A 16,602-nucleotide genomic window follows, 5' to 3' on the forward strand; every position below is an offset into this window, starting at 1 on the left:
GGTTTTTGTGTTTTATTATTCTCTGGGCGATGGTGTGGTCTCTGATAGCTTCCCCCCCACCCCATTCCTGAAGATAAAGTACTATATAGTAAGATGGGTAGAGATCTTTTGTTATTCATAACTGCCTTGTTTTTAACGAAGATTTAACTTTGAAATAGAAAGGGACAAGAATTAGTTATATTTGTTTGCTTCTTGTATAAAACAGGAACTGTTCAAAACTTGGAGTTCATCTTGGACATAGGAAAAAAGGAATCTTTTCAGTATTCAAAAACAATAAAGATAAAAGTACCCTATGGACAATATACGTTTTTTGAATGTAAAGCATAAACATTCTTTGGAGATTAAACTGGAGATCAAAACATATGAAGAATGGTTATAGGACTTGGCTATGTCTAGTCCAGTGTGGGTGGCTAACCTTTTGGGGCTCCTGTGCCAAAAATTATGCGTGTGCTTGCACGCTCATGCTCATGTGCCAGCACCCAGATGGCATTGTGCGCCCCCCTACACCCTATCCATGTGCGCGCAATCCCCACCCCCACTGCCCCTCACCTGCACTGCGCCTCACAGCAAATTTTCGGCTGGTTTGAGGCCTTTTTCGGCCTCCCAGAGGCTCAAGGACGGCTTCTGCAGGCTTTGTGGCCGAAAACTAGCCCTCTTTTATCACTTCTGATATTTTCAGAAAAACAGAAAGTGATGAAACAGGGCTAGTTTTCGGCCTGCAAAGCCTGCAGAAGCCTTTCTCAAGCCTTTGGGAAGCCGAAAAAGGCCTCAAACCGGCTGAAAATCAACTGTGAGGCACGCACATGCGCAGTGAGGTAAGTTTGCCTGCAACTCGCGTGCCAGCACAAATGGCTCTGCGTGCCACCTGTGGCACATGTGCCATAGGTTTGCCATCACGAACCTAGTCTCATGAAAAGAACGACTGGGGCAGATACGATAGCAGTCTTCCAATATTTGAAGATATCAGAGATGAGGGAGCGCAAACTATTTTCCAAAGCACCAGAAGGCAAGACAAGAAATGATGGATGGAATCTAATCAAGCAGAGAAGCAACCTGGAGTTTAGGAGAAACTTCCTAACGGCGAGGACAATTAATCAGTGGAATGGCTTGCCCTTAGAAGTTGTAGGTGCTCCATCACTGGAGGCTTTTAAAAAGAGACTGGACAACCAATTATCTCAAAGTATACTCATTATTTTTAAATACATTGGTTTAGAACATAGAGTTGAAAGTCTTTGGAGGTCTTCTGTCTCGTCCAGCTCGAGCAGGGGGTTGGACTAGAAGGCCTCCAAGATCCCTTACTATTCTATGTTCTAAACCAGTGATGGCGAACCTTTTTGTTGTGGTGTGCCGAAAGCCCATGCACGCATGTGCTGGCACCCACAATGCAATGTGCCCTGCCCCCCCACGCATGTGCACGCAACACCCCTGTGCCTTGTCTGCGCTGTGCATGTGTGCACCTCCCAGCTGATTTTTGGCCCATTTGAGACCTTTTTCTCCCTCCCGGGGGCTTGAGGGAAGCCTCTGCAGCCTCGGGAGGCCGAAAAACGGGCCTGTTTCAGCACTTCTGGTATTTCCGGAAGACTCGTTTTTCAGCCTCCCAAGGCTGCAGAAGCTTCCCTCAAGCCTCCGGGAGGGCAAAAACAGCCTCAAACAGGCCAAAAATCAGCTGGGAGGCGCACGCATGCGCAATGCAGGTAAATTTGGTTGGGGCTCGCGTGCCTGCACAAATGGCTCTGTGTGCCACTTGTGGCACGCGTGCTATAGGATCGCCATCACAGTTCTAAACCAATATATTTAAGAATAATGACTTTTTTTAAAAATCAAGGGTTTAAAATCAATCAAGGTTGAACACCTCTGATCTAAAGTTTTATCTTGACTGATCTAAAATTTACCTTGACGCATTCCCCTGGCGATAGTCTCTCCCAAAATTTGCTGCTTCTTCCTACTCTCCTCCTCACTCACTTTCGTCACAAATCCTGAACTGCCACTGTTTTTCTAGCACTTGCTGGCACTAAGCCGGAGAGCAAAATCCCTCTTGCTAATTTAATCAGTTGTAGCTTTTAAAAATCTTTCCCGGCAGGTTGTGCGGTTACTGGAAAAACTCCCAGTCTTTAACCCAATTAGTCAAGAAATCTTGAAGCACAGTCAAGTACTCCACAAACTTAAAAACATCTCCAAAAAGTTTTGGAACAAGACGGTTTGTTTTATGCGCTGGATTATTTTTTTAATCGAAAGATTGGGCATCCTCGAGTCAAAATTAAGTGGTTAAAAACCCCGTGTTTTGATACTCGGATTTTATTAGCAGAATGTGAAAAGGGTTCATTGTGCTTTTGGATAATAAAAGTAACATTGGAGTGAGGCTAACTAGGGTTAAAAGAGGCATATCCTTGGTTACAAAGTAGTAGTTTTATTTTACAAAACGAGAAAAAATATGCTGGTATCTGGTCAGATTACGACAGGTTCCATTAGACCAATTTTCAAAAGAAATATATTTTGTTTTGTGTTCTTTCGTTGTTTTTTTTCTGACTTCTAGCAGGTGCTATAAATTGCAACTTTTTGACTAATGGCTTGCAAGAGGCCTCTGACTGTTTCTTCCAGTTCGACGACTTGCTGAGCTTTGTCTTCCAGGATTTTTTGATTTTTTTCGTATGTGTCTTCCAGTTCTGCAAGAAGAAAGAGAGCACGGGAGCATTTTAGCCACGACACGCATGGGATAATTTGAGAAATTCATAGCAATAGCAGTAGCAGGCTGATATATTGCTTTACAGCCCTCTCTAAGCAGTTTAGAGAGCCAGCCTGTTGCTCCCAACAATCGGAGTCCTTGTTTGACCCCTCTCGGAAGGACAGAAGGCTGAGTCAACCTTCAGCTGGTCAGGATCAAATTGGTTGTAGGCAGATTCAGCCTGCAATACTGCAGTCTAACAATTGCACCACCACAGCTTAGATAGCAATAGCATTTAGACTTATATACCGCTTCATAGTACTTTACAGCCCTTTCTAAGCGGTTTATAGATTTAGTATATTGTCCCCAACAATCTGAGTCCTTGTTTGATGGACCTCGGAAGGACAAGGCTGCGTCAACCTTGAGCCGGTCAGGATCGAACTCCTGGCAGAATTAGCCTGGAATACTGCACTCTAACCACTGCACCACTACGTCTTAGATAGCAATAGCACTTCGATTTATCCTATTGGTTCATAGTGTTTCACAGCCCTCTCTGGGCGGTTTACAGACTCCGCATAATGTCAACAATTCGAAAACTGAGTCAACCTTGAGCCCCATCAAGATTGAACTCCAGGCTGTGGGCAGAGTCAGCCTTCAATGCTACATTCTAACCACTGAGCCATCACGGCAGAGATAGCAATAGGGCTTAGAGTTATATACCACTTCACAGGTTTTTACAGCCTTCTCTAAGCGGTTTACAGAGTCAGCCTACAATCTGGGTCCTCATTTTACTGACCTTGGAAGGATGAAAGGCTGAGTCAACCTTGAGCCCCATCAAGATCGAACTCCAAATACCACTTTCTAACCACTGTGCCACCATGGCTCTTTCAAGCAAGCAAATCAAATCTTTCTCTCAATGCTTTGGCTTCATTAAAGAGAGAGGGAAACACCCCTCCCCAGATCCCTTTGATAATGGATGTTTTTCATCACTTAAAATGCCAGAGGGCAGGGGAAAAAAAGGACTCTCCTATAATTGAAAACAGTCTTCTTTAAAAAAAAAAGAAGAAGAAAACAAGAAAATGGCAACACCTTCCCATCCAATGCATACCTTTGAGAAGCTGAAGTTTTCTGTTCGCTTGCTCTAGCAAAATTTTTGCTTCATTTTGCAGCGCTTCTGCTTTCTTCCTGGCATTTGCAGACTCCCCTGTTTTCTTGGCAATTAGGTTTTCTACTGTTTTGTATTTCTCATTCACACTGTCATCTAGTATCTATAATGAGAGAGAGGGGAAAATAGAAAGAAAAAAGAAAAAGGGTGAGAGAAAGAAAAAAGAGAAAGAGAAAAAGAAAAAGAGAAGGAAAGAGACAGAGAAAGAGATGTAAGAAAGTGATTATATTACCCCAAACGACTGAGATATTCCAGCCTTTTGCTTAACATCATTGCCTTTAAATACAGGTAGTCTTTGACGTATGACAGGTCGTTTAAGGACTATTAATAGTTAACAACAGACATTTTAAAAATGTATTGTCTGCCCATCTTAATACAGGATAATTCTGGCCACCTTCAGCTATCGATTTTAAGAAGAGCATGCCAGTTTCCTTCTTATGAACTTGTCCACTTTGGCATCATGGGCATCCGTAGGATTGTGCTGCCCTCATCAAAATGACAGAAGAGGCATTGTGCCATCGTTATCGCGAAACCCACCCCAAGGGGCTTGTGATGGCCCGGGGCGTGGCACAAAAGGAAGCCTGAGAAATCCAGGAACGGGCCTGTTTCCAGCTACCAGAGGGCCTTCAGAGCCTGGGGAAGGCCGTTTTTGCCCTCCCAGAGGCTCGAGGGATGCCTCTGGACCCATGGGAAAGTGAAAAACAGCCTTCCCGGAAGTTCCGGTAGGCCACGCCCACCATGGCCATGCCCACCCAGCAACTGGGCAGCGAACCGGTTGCTGGGATTTTTGAATCCCACCCCTGCTTCCAAGGCTGACATTAACAGCACCCTAGGTTCCCTGTCAAACCCCCCAGTGAGATATCAATGCTTACTTTTTGAACGTCGGCGGTCGTTCGATCAACCATGGCGATATTTTCTTCAGCGGCTTTGATATCCTCTGTGTTGGTAGCAGCCTTCTGTCTAAGCGTTTCCACGTCCTTCTCTAGTTCTGCAATGCGCAGGGTCGCGTTCCCCAAACGGTCTTCCACTGAGCCGGCCTCCGATGCAATCTAGCCCCGAAGGGATGAAGGGAGAGGGGAAAAAAAAAACAACACACGAATTTCTTCTCAAAATGTTACGTTTTCAAGATTATCGCAGCCGGTTTTCCAGAATATAACTTCTGCCTATATAGCGATACTCTTTTTCTTCTTTGGCTTATGTGCCACTGAGACAGCAAGTCAACACACCAGGGGCTAAAGGCTCACACACTATATTTTAAAAGTTGAGGAGCTGAAGCAACAGTGGGATCCTACTTGTTCCACTACCGGTTTGGTGATTGTGTGCGCATGCGCGTATAGCTTTCCACACACTAGCTGAGTCCTGCAGCGCCAATCAGCTGAGAGGATAAAGAAGAGAAAAGCACAGGGGCAGGTGGAGAGGGCCAATCCTGTGTTTTTCTCTTCTTTTTCCTCTCAGCTGATCCTTTTTTCCTCCTCTCAGCTGATCGTTGGATGCTCTTTCTTTTACTACCGGTTCAGCCAGTAGCATACCACCACTGAGCTGAAGGGTACTCAAACATTAAGATAATAGCAAGGGATGTTTGATTCTAGTCCAACTTCACGGTTTTGGGGTTAATCTATTCCAGATTTTGACTAGACTTGCTCCAATATCTCAGGGGCTGCCACCAAGATTAATTTTGTGAAACATGGAACAAGGTAAAGGTATTTTTATCCAATAACATTAGAATAAATGAATGAATAAATAAATGAAAGGCTAAAACATATCAAAAATGACTGCAGGAATAGGATATGTCTAGTTTAATGGAAAGAAGGACAAGGGGTGAGATATCTGTCTTCCAATATTTGAGGGGCTGCCACCAAGAAGAGGGAGTCAAATTATTCTCCAAAGCACCTGAGGGCAGGACAAGAAGCAATGGATTGAAACTAACCAAAGAGAGAAGCAACTAGAATTAAGGAGAAATTTAACAGTGAGGACAATTAACCAGTGGATTATTTTGCCTCCAGGTGCTTCATCACTGGAGGTTTTAAGAAAAGACTGGACAGCTATTTGTCTGAAATGGTATAGTGTTTCTTGCCAGAACAGGGGGTTGGACTAGAAGACCTCCAAGGTCCCTTCCAACTCTGTTATTCCTTATTCCTATTATCCAAAGTCAGAATCATCAACCACCTACCTCTTTAGTGATTCCCCCCGCCCTCCAGTTTCCCCATTTTAATCTGAACTGGGATTTTCCTTGATGAAGCGTATGTTGGGATTAGCTCATCGTAATGTTCAGTGTGCACCACAAACCATTTTGCAAAGGGGAAATGTTATCCGCCAATATTTGAAATCCACGGTGACATTTATTTTTGCTATAATGAGAGTTCCCAAACCTGTTCTACCTGCAGAAATCACCTGTCTTATTTAGATCTCATAGCACATGTAGGGTTTGTGCACAAGTTAGAAGTGAGCAAAACGAAATACGTGAACTGCATTTTTCCCTCCCTGGCAACTCGGTAATACCAATGACCTTAGCCCTCTGTTTCCAAATAATTTACTCTGCTTCCCCTAAAATAGGACCTACCCTGAAAGTAAGTCCTAGCTTGTTTTTTTTTTACATATGTGCCTAATATAAGCCTTTCCCTGCAAAATAAGTCCTAATTAAGATCCCGCCTGCTCCAGAGTGCACAGGTAGAAATTAAGCTAGGGTGAGGATGGGAGGGGTAGAGCTGCCCTACTACTTACCTTTGGACAGTTGTAGCCAGGCCTCACACACCTCAACACCTGCCTCACCGGCCCATTTCTTCTGCAACTGGCAAAGCTGGCAAGGCTTTCCTGAAGGCCTCTGTAACTGATAACAAAACTCCGGATCGATCCTGAGCTCTGTTATTGGCTGCAGAGGCCTTCAGGAAAGCCTTGCCACTGGTGGCAGAAGAAGCAGTTCCTGACAGTGAAAAGGAGTCCGGGGGCGACAGGTGCAAGTGAGGTCAGTCAGTGGATGACCCCCCCCCCCCCGGTGCCTTTTTTGGTGGCAAAAAATATAAGACAGGGTCTTATTTTTGGGAAAACGCGGTAGGAAAAATCTCAACTTACAGAGGCAAGCAAGCCTTGTGTTCCTTCGATATCCTTCTCTGCTAGTTTGATGGCATCTTCAGCTGTGGTCTGGGCTCTTCCAGCTTCTTCTAGAGCCTGTCGGACCATATCCGCCGTGACTTTCACATCCGTTGCGCTTTTACTGACCAAGGGACATCACCATCGTTAAAGAGTCTTTCAAAACACAGGATTGCTTCCTACTTCAGAGAACACGTCTCTCTGCTTCAATCTGCTCTTTGTTTTTATTTTCTAGCAATAGTTTCACAATCAGCTTCGATGCTGCAAGAACATTCCCCCGGACTCCTCAAGCCTCGGAGAATATTGGCTCCGGAATAGATAAAGAGTAAACCATCCCAATCCACATTCCCAGTTAGTCTTTCAAGGGGTTTGCCTACTACCCTTTAACAGCAGCAGTAAGGACAAAAAAATATATAAACATACAGATAGTCTGTAGAGATTCTCCGTCATCCAGGTCATGGTTGTCCCAAAGGTGCTTTTTGTTTTATTACTAAAAGCCTATGCACTGAAATCTTCTCAACTAATGGTTAATCCCTGCTTAGAACTGGTTCATGTCCCAAAAAGTGCTTTTTCAAGAGGCAACTGGACTTTCTTGCTTTTTTCTTTTTAAGTCGTTTCACTTCTCATTCAAGAAGCTTCTTCAACTCTGACAGGATGGTGGGCAATGGGAGGATTTATATTCCTTACAGACAGCTGGTCATTTGCATTCTTTTTAGAGGGTCGTTGAGGTCACTTGGAGGTTTGTCTGTGACCTCAGGGTCATCTGACTAGTGCAAATGGTTCTTGCAGCTTGCAATTTTTCCTCTGGAAATCCATTCCTGCTCCCACCCCATTCCAAGGGGGTTCGTCCCAAATTCTATAGCTAAAAGTCTATAGACAGCAATAAAATTTCAGACTACAGGAATCAGGAGCACTACTCAGATGACCCTGAGGACACAGATAAACCTCAAAGTGGCCTCGACAACCCTCTAAAGGGATGAGAAGCGAAACGTCTTGAAAAGAAAAAACAAGAAAGTCCAATTGCCTCCTGAAAAAAAAGCACCTTTGGGTCAAACATACAGGTAGTTCAGTCTGTTCAGTGACTGTTCGAAGTTACAACGGCACTGAAAAAAGTGATTTATGACTCACATTCATGACGGTTGCAGTGTCCCAGGGGTCATGCAATCCCATTTTGCAAAGTCAATGGGGAAGCCAGATTCACTCAACAACGGTGTTACTAACTTTGTAACTGCAGTGATTCACTGAACCATCGTGGCAAGATGGTAAGGTATTAAGATTTAAGAACTGACCAGCAGTGAGTAGCTGCTAGATGCTGCAAATCTGATGTAAGTCTGCCTGATGTAACAAGAGTGATTCAGCAGAGTATGGTATTTCCCTTTAAGGCTGGAGAGTAAAGGTCCCCTTAAGAGGTGCGTATATAAAAGGCAGCCATTAGAGGGCATGGTTCTCTTTCCTTGCGACCAGTATTCAGTGCAGAAGTTCTCCTTGTGTTAAGAAGAAGAAAGCTTACTTGTAAAGGCATTTTGCCCACCAGATACTGATACAGATACTGGAAGGGACCTTGTAGGTCATCTAGTCCAACCCCCCACCCAAGTGGGAGACCCTACACCATTTCTGACACATGGCAGTCCAATCTCTTCTTGAAAGTCTCAACTGATGGTGCTCCCACAACTTCCGAGGGCAACTTCTGTTCCATTGGTTGATTGTTCTCACTGTCAGAAAGTTTCTCCTTAGTTCCAGGTTAAATCTCTCCTTGTTCAGTTTCCATCCATTATTCCTTGTCTGGCCTTTGGGTGCTTTGGAAAATAGCTTGACCCCGTACTCCCTGTGGCAGCCCCTCAAATATTGGAAGACTACCCTGTCTCCCCTGGTCCTTCTCTTTACTAGATTAGCCAAGCCCAGTTCCTGCAATGGTTCGTTGTATGTTTTAGCCTCCAGTCCCCTAATCATCTTGGTTGCTCTTCTCTGAACTTTTTCTAGAGTCTCAACATCTTTTTTTTATAATGTGGTGACCAAAATTGGATGCAGTACTCTAGGTGTGGTCTTACTAAGGCTTTATAGAGTGGTATTAGTACTTCCCTTGATCTTGACTGTGTCCCTCTGTTAATACAACTTAGGATTGCATTAGCTCTTTTGGCGGCTGCTGCACACTGCTGGCTCATATTTAGCTGGTTGTCTACTAAGACTCCAAGATCCCCCTCACAGTTGCTGCTATTGAGCCTGGTTTCACCCAGTCTGTATGTGTACTTTTGGTTTTTCTTGCCTAAGTGTAGGACTTTAGTTTTCTCTAAATTGAATTTCATTTTATTAGATATGACCCAGTGTTCTAGTCTGTCAAGATCCATCTGGATCTTGAGCCTATCTTCTTGGGCGTTAGCTATTCCTGCTAGTTTAGTATTATCTGCAAATTTGGTAAGTTCCCCTTCTATTCCCTCATCTAAGTCATTAATGAAGATATTGAAGAGTACTGGGCCTAAGACGGAACCTTGAGGCACCCCACTGCTTACTTTCCTCCATGTAGACTTAGACCCATTAAGGACTACTCATTGAGTACAGTTTGCCAGCCAGTTGCCCATCCATCTAGTGGTGGTGCTATCTATTCCATTTTTTTCTCGCTTACTAAGAAGAAGGTTGTGGTCTACTTTATCGAATGCCTTGCCTATACCACGTGTATATTGTCTGCATATACCTGTTGTATATTAAACCACTGTTAATGTCTAAATCTCTGTCTCCTGGATTGTTTCATAAAGGTACTCTCCAAATGTTCTGACACAAGAGTCGTAAAATGGGAGCAAAATTCACTTAACAAATGTCTTGCTTAGCAACAGAAATTTTGGGCCCAATTGTGGTTGTAAGTCGAGGACAACCTGCACTCCAAATAGTTAGGTACTTTTAAGAATTTCAGTCAGGCTTATTGGGTTAATAGATGGGTCTTCCTCCTTGGAGAAGGTCTCAAAATCGATCCATCTGTCTCCTCTAAGGAGACCTGCCTCTTCCAAGTTTAATTACCCCCCGTAGAAGGACAATCTTAGATTTCTGAAAGTCTACTACAAAAAAAGAAGGGATTTTTTCCCCATACCTGGCTTTCTTAGCTTCGTCCAACAAGGCCTTCGCCCTTGCGATATCTCCTGCGCTCTGCTGAAGGACATTCTCCACATCTGACAGACTTTCGACACGCTCACGGATGTTATCTGCCAGGGTTTGCAGCTGCTCAGGTGTGCTGGGCATCTCCAGGTTGAGAACTTCATTAGCTACGGCTTCGATGCTATCCAGGTCAGCCCCATCTTCTGTTAGGACGGTGAAGAGAAACCACTGAGTGACCCGACGGAAGACGGAACCTCCTTAACTTGTCCTACTGAAATGTCAAATTGCTGAAAGAACCTCCTGAGCTAGAAACAGAAACTGTCGGAACATTCATGAACTGGCAGAGACATGGTTAACAAGGTCAGCCAATGGGAGCTGAACTGTGGGCTGAGACTGGAAGGAATCTGGGCGTGGTTTATTTCTGCTCTGTGCTAAGCTCAGCTAACCTTCCCCCAGGAGTGGGGAGAGAATGGGGATTTTACAGTATCCTTCCCCTGCCACGCTCACCAAGCCAAGCCCACAGAACCGGTAGTAAAAAAATTTGAATCCCACCACTGCATACTAGTCTCCTTAAGCCGCCTGAAGATAATACTTACTCATTAAAAAATCTCTGATCTGATGAATCAGATTTCTGAGGTCCTTGTTGCTCCTGTCTACCTGCTCCTTGGTGGCGTTGGTCTTCAACAAAACGTCTTGCGCATTCTGCTTGGCTTCGTCGGCTCTTTGTTTTGCTTCTGAAACCTAAACGAGGGAAGCAGGCCTCTGTGTTTACAACAGCTAGTTAATTCCGTTTCTCCTTGAAACTAAATAGCGACACTTAAAGGATTCTAAAGCTCTGAGAGCAAGATTTTTTAAAAGAATTTTCTGACAATTCCCCACCGAATGATGTTGAGACTCTCAAACAGGAGTCTTCAAACTTGACAGCTTGAAGGACTTGTGGACTTCAACTCCCAGAATTCCTCCTCCAGTCATGTTAGCTCAGGAATTCTGGGAGTTGGAAGACCACAAGTCTTAAACTTCCCAAGTTTGAAGACCCTTGCTCTAGAAAGAGTGCAGAGAAGAGCAATCAGGATGATTAGGGGATTGGAGACTAAAACATATGATGAACGGTTGCAGGAACTGGGCTTGGCTAGTCTAGCGAAGAGAAGGACCAGGGGAGACAGGAGAGCAGCTTTCCAATATTTGTGGAGCTGCCACAGAGAGGAGGAGGGGGTCAAGCTATTTTCCAAGGTACCCAAAGGCCAGTCAAGTAATAATGGATGGGAACTGATCAAGGAGAGATTCAACCTGACAGGGCCATCAACCACTGGAAGTTGTAGGGGCTTCATCACTGGAGGCTCTCAAGAAGAGACTGGACTGCCCTCTTTCAGAAATGGTGTGTCAACTCATAAAATATTTCTATAGTCTTTTAGAGTTGCCAACAGAAAGGGAGGGGAGAGCAGTGCAGCAGCTTGCAAACCGAAAGTGCATTCCATAAATGTTTTCAAAGATAGTAACTGGGTGACTGAAGTTTCTGCCATGCAAAATTCAAACTGGAGAGCATGATTGTTGACTCTTGGCTATGGATGTGTCCCATTGGAGAATATGAATTATGATACACCCAGGGGGTTGGGGGAAAACCAGGGTCAAGGGTGACAATGAATGATGTGCCTCAAAGTCGGCTACACCCAGGCAGTGCTGGACATGTTAATTCCCAATAAATCTTTTTGAAGTTTGGCTCGAGATTCAGCATTGCATTGGGGTTAAGTGCCAGAATCCTGACACAGTGTAGGGTCTCCTGCTTGGGTGGAGGGTGGGGGTTGGACTAGATGACCTACAAGGTCCCTCCCAACTCTGTTATTCTCTTGTATCTTAAATAATTACCATTTTGGAGAGCTGTTCCACCTCTGCCAGAGCGCTCAAGATGTCTCGGTCAAAATCGATGGCTTTCTGCCAGGCGCTGTGGGCCACTGTCACCAGACCTTCACACCCGGGACCGCCACATTTCTTGATCCCATCTTCAGTTTGGCAGCTCAACCCGCCACAGGGGGAATCTGCACAAGAAGATCCTGGGGGAGTCCCGCACATCTGTAGTGGAAAGGAAGTAAAAACCAAAGGTTATCACTTTCCAAACGTCGAAGAATCCTTAAAGCACTACAAATATTCCTCAACTTATAGTAGCTTGTTTTGTGACTGTTTGAAGTTGCAACGGCCCTGAAAAAAATGGACCGGCAACCATTTTTTTTCCACACTCAGTGACGGTTGCAGCACCTCTGTGGTCACATGATCAAAATTTAACATGCAACTGACATGTCTTTATGATGGTTGCAGTGGCCCCCGGAGTCACGGGATCAAATTTTGAGACCTTCTTTATATCACATTTTTTAATTTATCTCTCTATATAAAAGCGAAATGCCACTCAGGCATCATCACAATATCTCCACAACCATAAAGCCTACAAACTTGAAATTTGGCCCATATGTTCCTCTTGGCTTCTAGGTGCTCACTAAGAAAGGATTTTTCCAAATGACCATCAGAGCATTAGTATTTTCTATATTATTATAATTAACACGCTCTGATGCTAAGGAATTCCACTCCCTCTCCCCACCTGAAAATAAATCTGTTCCAACTGCAGTTCAGCTAAGCTATGCCAAGGCCCCTTGCTGTCTCCTTCTTGCTCACACAGCAAATACTGTTTCAGTTTCCAAACAGCGCTCAATTCTCTCACTCCCCACCTGAAAAGAAATCTGTTTCAAATGCAAAACACAAGCAAAGGAGAGGAGTTTCAGTTTCAGTTTCAGAGCTCCAAGCACCTTTAGTACAGTACAGTTGAGCTAAGCCATGCCCAGGCTCCTTGCTGTCTCCCTTCTTGCTCACACAGCAAATACTCTTTCAGTTTCCAAACAGCCCTCAACTCTCTCACAGACTGACAGGATTCTAGCCAGATGAATACCAATGGATGCTGGTAGGCAGAGGCACAATTTTCCACCCCTTATTTTCCTCCCCAAAAACTAAGCCCGACCACATAGTTTCATAGCGAAGCACCGGTATCAAGCTAGTTAAGTGATATAACTTGAATTTTGCGACCTTCGAACAAGCAAGGTCAAAGGGGAAGCTGGATTCACTTAACAACCGGGCCACGGCTTTACAGCTGCAATGGTTCACTTAACAACCGCGGCAGGAAAGGCCGTACAATGGAATGAACCGTCTCCCTCAGCGACAGAACCGACTCACTTAATGAGCATCTCGCTTTGCGACAGAAAGTTTGGGCTCCGTTCTGGTTGTTAAGTTGTGGATCCCCCTGTATCAACACCTCAGCGCAAGTGGCCGGAGCAACTTTTGAAACTTTCAGATCTTCCCTGCCTGACCCCAACCCTAACTCTAACCCTAACCCATAAAGGGAAGGAAACTGATAAATTCTTTATCCACCCCCCCACCCCACCCCAAAAAACCACAGAATGTCCATCCTTTATTATCTCTGCAGCTCTAGAGTGATCAGTGGAACAAATAATTGTGGTAGGTCAGCCAGCTGTATGTCCTTCACACAAGGGCTTTCAAACCTTTTGGACCTCAGGGACCACCAATCTCATAATTTTAAATCTCACAGACCAGAAACTCTGGAAAAATCCCCCCAAAAGTCTGCAGGAAAATTCCCCACCCTGTTTTCCTACCGATCGATCATTCTTTATTTGGGATCACAGGACACTGTCTCCAGCTCCATTCTCAAGGGGAGAGAGAGAGAGAAAGACTTTTGGCTTCATGCAAGGAAAGCAGCAGAAGCAGCAAAAGTCTTTCTTTCTCTGCCCCAAACTCCACCAGAAATGAGTCTTTGCTGGCACAGCCTCTTGGAGCAGGTGGCCTTGCAGGGTCCCAAAGACTCATTTCTGGCGGAGTTTGGAGGAGAGAAAGAAAGACTTTTGCTGCTTTCCTTGTGTGCAGCCAAAAGCAGAAGAAGAAAGAAGCGGAAAGAAGCATCCTGGTGGCCAGGCCAGGTGTGTGGGGTGCATGGGGTGAGTCCCCCCTCTGGCCTTTCCCCCCTCCCCTCACTACCTCGTGTTTTTCGCAGTGAAAGTGACACAAGCCTTGTGTTCCTGGGGGCCATGTGAGCAACGCAGCCTTGTGTTCCCGCGCAGCCTTGATTAATTGCTTTGGGGGTGACGTTTCTCTGTGGACCACCGAAATTTTCTCACGGACGACCAGTGGTCCCCAGCCCACTGGTTGGCAACCACTGCTTCACACAACTCTGTTGGACCAGCTCACAATCCATCAAGACAGCCCGGAAGTGGAAACACAACACAGCCTCGGAGAAAGAGGTTTAAATAAATAATTTGGCCTCCCCAGGATCTGGAAAATGAGACTGTGCAACGTAGGCTATCTGTTCCACGTTTGTGAACTTTTGAAAGAAAACCATAAAAGCTCTTGAAACAACAACAACAAAAAGAATACTAGTGAGTCATTTGTTGACTTTTGATGGAATTAATACTTTCCCCCCACAAAGCTGTTTGCTTTAGAAAGAAAACAAAATTGAACATCCTTTTTTAACCCCTGAAGCAAATAATAATAATAATAATAATAATAATAATAATAATAATAATGGGCAGCAAAAACAAATGAACAAAACCAGATCCAGACCACAGTTAAATTCTTCTACCTACTATCCTTCTGATTGTTTTAAAAAAAAAATTCAAAAAGACAGAAATGCAATCAGGCTTTCTTTCTTTCTTTCTTTCTTTCTTTCTTTCTTTCTTTCTTTCTTTTTTCCTTCCTTCCTTCTTTCCTTCCTTCCTTAATTAATTTTATTTCAATCAACATAAATGCTTAGTGAACATTGCATTGTCTGAGTTATTTAAGATACAGTCCAATATTAAGAACACCAATACTAATAATTGGTAGCAAAAGCAAATAAACCAAGCCATATCCAAACTAAAGTTAAATTCTTCTACCTTCTGTCCTTCAGATTGTTTTTTAAAAAAAATTCAAAAAGACAGAAATGCAATCAGGCAAATCCTTCCTTCCTTCCTTTCTTTCTTTCTTTCTTTCTTTCTTTCTTTCTTTCTTTCTTTCTTTCTTTCTTTCTTTCTTTCTTTCTTTCTTTCTTCCTTCCTTCCTTCCTTCCTTCCTTCCTTCCTTCCTTCCTTCCTTCCTTTTTTCTTTAAATAATTTTATTTCAATCAACATAAATGCTTAGTGAACATTGCATTGTCTGAGTTGTTTAACTTATATAGTCCAATATTCATAACAATAATACTACTGCGAATAATAGCAATGATAGTATATTGTTTGCTTATATAGAATATAATCATGATCTTTAATTATTTACTTGTACCTAGTATCGGTAGCGATCTTTTTATCGTCTAATTTCTACTTCTGTTATCTAGCCACTGATAAAACACATCCCATCTTAAGAATTATTCTGATTCTTCCTTGTCCCTTATTTTTAGGGTCAATCTATCCTAATCTTTACACAATCTAATATCTTTTTAACGATCTTCTCCTCTGTAGGATTATCCTCATTCTTCCAATATTTGTGCAAAAAATACAATTCTGAACTATGGATGGAGCCTAGCTGTCTAAATACCTTAGTAGTTGTTGATGTAAGACCACCACCGGCCCTGGATTACACTACAGGTAGTCCTTGACTTATGACCACAATTGAGCCCAACATTTCTGTCCTTAAGTGAGGCAATTGTTTGGTGAGGTTTGCCCCAATTCACGACTTTTCTTGCCGCAGTTACCTCAGTTGTGGTCGTAAATCGAGCAACTAGCTGTGTTTCACTCCCAGGGCTTTTCACATTATATCTGAACGAGGAGAAAATAGAGAGACAACAAACATTCCATTTTGATTCCCAACTTTTCAACAAAATTAAGCGAGACAATGAGCACCATGAAGCAATGTCTGGACAGAGGTAATACACAAATACACCACTGAAACTAGACAAAACATTGTCTTAAGCAAGGAGTTGCAAATCACATCCTGTTTCTTTTAGTAGGAAGTTACTAGTCTCAATATCCCCTCTTTTTTAAATACAAAAAATTCCTCTCTCTTTCTCCAAATTAGAGGAGTCAGTCAAATGGCTTTTAAAGAGAATTACCATCTTCTCCTTCCATTAAAGCAAGATGAAGCTTTAAGGGCAGAAATTATAAATCTTCAGCAAGTATTTAAGAGGCAAAAATCTACAGTAAGGTTCTAATCTTTACAGGCACCTACAGTGTAATTTATTTCCCTTGCTAGCTAAAAGCCTCTTTGTTTCCATTTTCCGTGGCATTTTTAACCCACCCATTTTTCAAAACCTCACAATTTTTGCATTTACACTCGTTTTTTTTATTACTCTGTGGCTCCCTTTCTGCTTCTTCTCCTCCTTTTTTTCCTTTGTTTTTCTCTTGGGTGGTTGGAAGCTCCATCTAAGTTCTCCCTCCTGGAGATGTTCACTGATAAAGACTGGAAAAAAATGCAGATATAAATAAAGAATCCTGGGTGGGCCTTCTACTAATTTTCCTGTTTTTTGCCACAAGGTGGGTGGTATTTAGGGATGAGGTCTTCCCTGCTGAAATGCTGCATCTCTGGAATGTATTTTGGCATCAGGAGGAGATAACCGTTGTCTGATCAGGTTTCTCTGTATAATCC

At 43.5% G+C, this 16,602-nt stretch overlaps 1 protein-coding gene across 2 annotated transcripts in view; it reads right to left on the reverse strand.

Moving 5' to 3' along the window:
• Nucleotides 1-2,386: 2,386 nt before the first annotated feature.
• Nucleotides 2,387-16,602, reverse strand: part of LAMB1 (laminin subunit beta 1) — a 90,596-nt gene continuing 76,380 nt past the window's right edge. For both annotated transcript variants that reach the window (XM_026701246.2, XM_087935533.1), the window contains 7 exons: nucleotides 11,862-12,065; nucleotides 10,595-10,739; nucleotides 9,994-10,201; nucleotides 6,897-7,038; nucleotides 4,700-4,876; nucleotides 3,771-3,930; nucleotides 2,387-2,663 (listed from right to left, as the gene is read on the reverse strand). In XM_026701246.2, the coding sequence (XP_026557031.2) occupies nucleotides 2,530-2,663; nucleotides 3,771-3,930; nucleotides 4,700-4,876; nucleotides 6,897-7,038; nucleotides 9,994-10,201; nucleotides 10,595-10,739; nucleotides 11,862-12,065 (1,170 nt within the window). In that variant the 3' untranslated portion in view covers nucleotides 2,387-2,529. The remainder of the gene's footprint in view (nucleotides 2,664-3,770; nucleotides 3,931-4,699; nucleotides 4,877-6,896; nucleotides 7,039-9,993; nucleotides 10,202-10,594; nucleotides 10,740-11,861; nucleotides 12,066-16,602) is intronic.

This window comes from Pseudonaja textilis, chromosome 5 (assembly GCF_049901715.1).
Source record: "Pseudonaja textilis isolate UNSWEBS1 chromosome 5, rPseTex1.2, whole genome shotgun sequence".
Classification (NCBI taxonomy): Eukaryota; Metazoa; Chordata; class Lepidosauria; order Squamata; family Elapidae; genus Pseudonaja; species Pseudonaja textilis.